This window comes from Mus pahari, chromosome 6 (assembly GCF_900095145.1).
Source record: "Mus pahari chromosome 6, PAHARI_EIJ_v1.1, whole genome shotgun sequence".
In the NCBI taxonomy this organism is placed as follows: domain Eukaryota; kingdom Metazoa; phylum Chordata; class Mammalia; order Rodentia; family Muridae; genus Mus; species Mus pahari.
The window spans coordinates 7,938,005-7,942,867 of record NC_034595.1 but is presented as its reverse complement, the minus strand read 5'-3'; the positions used below and the strand labels follow the sequence as shown (position 1 = coordinate 7,942,867).

Below are 4,863 nucleotides of genomic sequence, written 5' to 3'. Positions count from 1 at the left end.
AAGAAGAAAGAAGAAAGAAGAAAGAAGAAAGAAGAAAGAAGAAGAAGAAGAAGAAGAAGAAGAAGAAGAAGAAGAAGAAGAAGAAGAAGAAGAAGAAGAAGAAGAGGAGGAGGAGGAGGAAAGGCAATTGTAGAGGAGAGATGGAAGAAGGAAAAGAGGAAAGGCAGATGCTGAACGTGCTGAACGTATTTCTCTCGAGGAAGACGAGAACCACAGGTAGAGGCAGAACAACATCAGCAACACCTGTCTACGTGACCCAGAATGAAGAAGCAGATCTGTAAATACATGTGGCTTCCACTACCTGCAAACTTAATATACTTACCTTTGACAAAAACAAAAAGCAGAGCTAACTTAAAACTCTACCCTAGCTTTAAGAATGAAGCGGACCAATCTGTGCTGCTTCTGACCTTCCTCCCTTCAACTCTCTGGCTTCCAAGACACTGCCTGCCTATCCTGTCCAACCATAAGCATCTCCTGATGGCAAATGAAGAACCACAGAGGAGCTTCAGGAAATCCTGATGCAGAGCAAACTCCCCCAGAACCATCTTTTCACATTCAACAATAAAAAAACAAGTGTTCTTGTACTAGCTTCGCCTGAAGGACTCTATCAAAAGAAAAGGCCTAAACAGGATTAGTAATGCAGGCTGGTGGATCTGGAACTTTCTTACCTTTATGGTCACGAGGAAGATAGTGTAAAGGAACATGAGATCATGCTTTGATATTGCCAGATGCCTGGTGTGCTGGAAGGTGAACATAATTGACCCCAGCAGGGTTACCTTGCAGGGGCTGAAAGGAAATAACATTTAAGTCAGTGACAAACAAAACTACTGCTCTGTCTACAATCTTTTCAGAGTGCTCTCTAAACACCAACTGAATGGACTCTTAACAGATATTAACACAAAATGAGCTATGTAAATATACTTTTAAAGTTACAGAAATACTGTTATTTAAACTTAAAAATCTTTTCTCACAGCATAAAGTACTAGAGATTCTTATAGACTTTGTGTGTTTTGTGTATGTGAGTGCGCGCGCGCACACACACACACAAACACACACACACAAACACACACACACACACACACACAGAGGCATCAGATCAAAGTTGCAGACAGTTGTGAGCTGCCTGACTCGGATGCTGCGAACCAAACTTGGCTCCTCTGGAGAGCACTGTGCTGTCTGTCTGTCACACAGCTAGACTTCTCTGGAAGGGGAGATCCTCAGGTGAGAAAATGCCTCCATAAGATCCAGCAGGAGGGAGGGCATTTTCTTAGTGACTGATGGGGAAGGGCCCAGCACATTGTGGGTGGTGCCACCTTAGGCTAGTGGACTTGAGTTGCATAAGAACGCAGACAGAGCAAGCCAGTAAGCAGCAGCCCTCCGTGGCCTCTGCATCAGCTCCTGCCTCCACATTTATGCCCTGTGTGAGTTCCTGTCCTGACTTCATTTGCTGATGAAAACCAATGGAGAGATGTAAGCCAAATAAACCCATTCCTCCCCAAGTTTCTTTGGTCATGCTGTTTCCTCATGGCGACGGGAGCCCTACGACAAGCACCAAGTGCCCTTGACCACTGAGCTAACTCCTCAGGCACAAAACCTTTTAGAGTGTCCATTATGCTTCTATAGTACACTATTGCAGAAACATATTTATCCATCAAACACCCTTTTAAAGGACTTGAAAAACCTTCCGTGATAAACAAGACCCCAAGGCAGATGAGAGAAATGGAGAAACATCTTTCCTGTTCTGTGGTGTAAATGCCATCACTGGACGACCTCAGGCTGCCGTAGAGAATGGAGAGTAAGATCATACACAGTTACTCTCAGAAAGCAATATGGTGGCACCCATACACCCAGTACTTGGGAAACCAAGGCAGGTGGATCGCTGTGAGTTTGAAGCCAGCAAAGCTACACAACGAGACCTTTTCTCTTAGAGCACAGCATGAGCCATCTACCCTAGTACAGCACATAGCACAGCAAGTCAGCGTTTGCCAACATCATAAGTACTAATGCTGAAATAATAAATCCACTGTACCCGCTAACCTACATAGGCTGCAGGGGTTTCCTTACACACTTGTGACATGCTTAAAGTATCTCGGCAGAAGATCTCCATCCAGCTTTGCTATGCCTACAGAGGATAAACTATAAACTATGAGAATGACACACTGCAAAAATGACAAATGGACTTTTTTGTAAGTCCATTTACTTTAAAGGTTATTCAAGTGTTATAAACTAAGGAATGGGTTCAAACAGAATAAGGTCTGGACTTCACATATTAATATAACTGAATAACAATCATGACTTTGAAAAGAGATTTCTAAACTTTTCTTGTATATTCCTATGTTTTAAAAATATTTTAAGACAACTTTTAACATACTTATCAGTTTATAACTGTATAACATGTTATAAAATGTCCACGAATTAACATTTAAAAGTATAAAGGGCAAATGAGGGGCTGCGGAGGTGGTTAGTGGGTAAAGCACTTGCTGTACAGCATGAAAGCATACTGGGTACCTAGAGCCATAAGAGCCCACCAGCAATGCCAGGGCACAGGAGGCCCAGACAAGCCAGGAGCAGGCTGGCTACTCAGGAGGACGCGTCAGTGGGCTCCATGTACTCTGAAAGACCTCACTTAGATGGTGGAAACTATCAGTGAGAACATCCCACTCCAGCCCAGGGCTGCCACAGGCACAAGCATGCACTATGACACACATGTGAACATGCTTACACACATACATACATATGACCTCTGCCCAATGGAATATGATTTATTTTGATGTTATTTTGTTACTCCCATAGTTTGGTTCCTATGCTAAAGTAGCTCCTTAAGGAAATGGCTTCGACATACACACTGACCATTTTGGATTATGGTTCTTAAAGACTGACTCTAAAAAATAAGCAGTTTGTAGATAACTGGGAAAGGGCACTGGAGAAGGACTTAACGGAGATTTAAATCAGAGTTAGACCTATTGTGAAGGCTGAGATGAACTGGAAAATTCTATCACTCTTTCCTACAAAACAGGAAGTCAGACTCTCCTTCCAAACCACAATGGTGGAACAGATGGTAGCAGATGCTCCTCTTCCAAAAGGGAAAAGAGAGAGCCCTGGCACCAAGACGTTTCAAACTCCAGCAGATCAGTCCCATGGGGATCCTGGGCTTCAGGCTCCATGCTTTAACCTTGTACAGCATGGCCCTGGCCTCTGTACTTCAACTCCAGCCTGTGCTGCTGGCCCATCACACTCCCCATCCTTCCTCAAAACCACTCCTGCTTTTCTTGGTCACTTCCTAGTTCTAGGACTCATTCCCTACTCATGGCCGCACATCGTATATGCTAAAAGCTAGGATCTGCACATAAGACATGTCCACATCATTGTCTGATAGGGTTTGTTGTTGGTGTTTTTATGTGTATGGATGTTTTGCATGCATGTATATACTGCATACCACATGTATGGCTGATGCCACAGAGGCCAGGAGAGAACATCAGATCCAGTGGTGCTGGAGTTAGAGTTATGAGGCATCGTGTGGGGGTCCTCTGTAAGTGAAGCAAGTGCTCTTAGCACTGAGCCATCCCTTCAGCCTCCAAGCTGGGTTGTTTTTCATTAATTTATTTGCTCACTTTATATCCCAGTCGCAGCCCCCACCTTTCCTTCCAGCTCCTCCCCACACAGCACCTGCCTCCCATTCTCCCTACTCGGTGAAGAGGAAGACCCCCACGCCCCATATCACACCACTTTAGCACATCAAGTCACTACAGAACTATGTACATCCTTTCCCACTGAGGCCAGACAAGGCAGCCCAGGTAGGGGAATAGTAGCCCCCGCTCCAGTTGTTGGGGGACTCACATGAAGACCAAGCTGTACTTCTGATACATATTGGGGTGGGGGGGCAATAGGTCCAGTCCATACCAAGCTGTTTTAATAAGGAGGGGGAATCCAAAGAAAATTGATGTTCCTTTGAGAGTTCATCAGAATTAATGAATTTGCTGGTTTTCTTCCCAGTGTGACTATTATTTGTTTCTTGGGTATGTCTCAGTCATATACACAGTTTCAAGCATTTTAAAGCAACTAGGCAGCATCTAAGGCTGAAAGCCCACATCTCAGTAGACTGCAGGCCACTTACAAGGACATCTTCAGCCATTCATCAGCTTCTGGTTTCCAGTCTCCTTTTAACAACTGTTCACAAGCTATGATGACAGCACCGCCCGCACCTGAAGACAAAATAAAAAAGAAACAAGAATATCTAACCAATTTGCTAAGAAAATAGATGGTAGGAGAAGTCGGCATTTCTCCTCCTAGCCTAAAATTCAAGATTACCAAAACAAAATTCTCAAGAGGAAGAAAATATTTGTCTTCTGTACACTGAGATCTGAGATGAGTGCATTTTCCCTCCTCAGAATGTCAACTGTCTGCCTTACTGTGACCTAGGTTAAAGCTGGGCTCTCAAGCACAGACATGTATATATAGAATTGTTTTAGGAAAAACAAGATCCTCTCTTTACATTTCTTTCCTTGATATGGCTAATTTTAGGTATAGTACACCATAACAAAGGTTACAGAAACTTGTCAACTCCTACATATAAAACAGCAGATTAGTGACATTGTTAGAAGCACTTCCCTAACATACATCTGTCCTCAACAACGCATAAACCAGGCATGGCAGCACTTGCCTGTGATCTCAGCACTCAGGAGGTAGAGGCAAGATGCTCAGAAGGTCAAGGTCATCCTCAACTGCACAGTGAGCCTGAGCCCAGCCTGGACTACTTGAAATACGGAAGGAAAGAAAGAAAGAAAGAAAGAAAGAAAGAAAGAAAGAAAGAAAGAAAGAAAGAAAGAAAGAAAGAAAGAGAGAGAGAGAGAGAGAGAGAGAGAG

At 43.6% G+C, this 4,863-nt stretch overlaps 1 protein-coding gene across 1 annotated transcript in view; it reads right to left on the bottom strand.

Moving 5' to 3' along the window:
- The window catches only part of Tmem38b (transmembrane protein 38B), a 40,319-nt gene that overhangs the window by 6,804 nt on the left and 28,652 nt on the right, over positions 1–4,863 (bottom strand). The window contains exons 4-5 of the mRNA XM_021200643.2: positions 4,115–4,202; positions 669–786 (exon numbers count right to left, since the gene is read on the bottom strand). Coding sequence (XP_021056302.1) covers positions 669–786; positions 4,115–4,202 — 206 coding nt within the window. The remainder of the gene's footprint in view (positions 1–668; positions 787–4,114; positions 4,203–4,863) is intronic.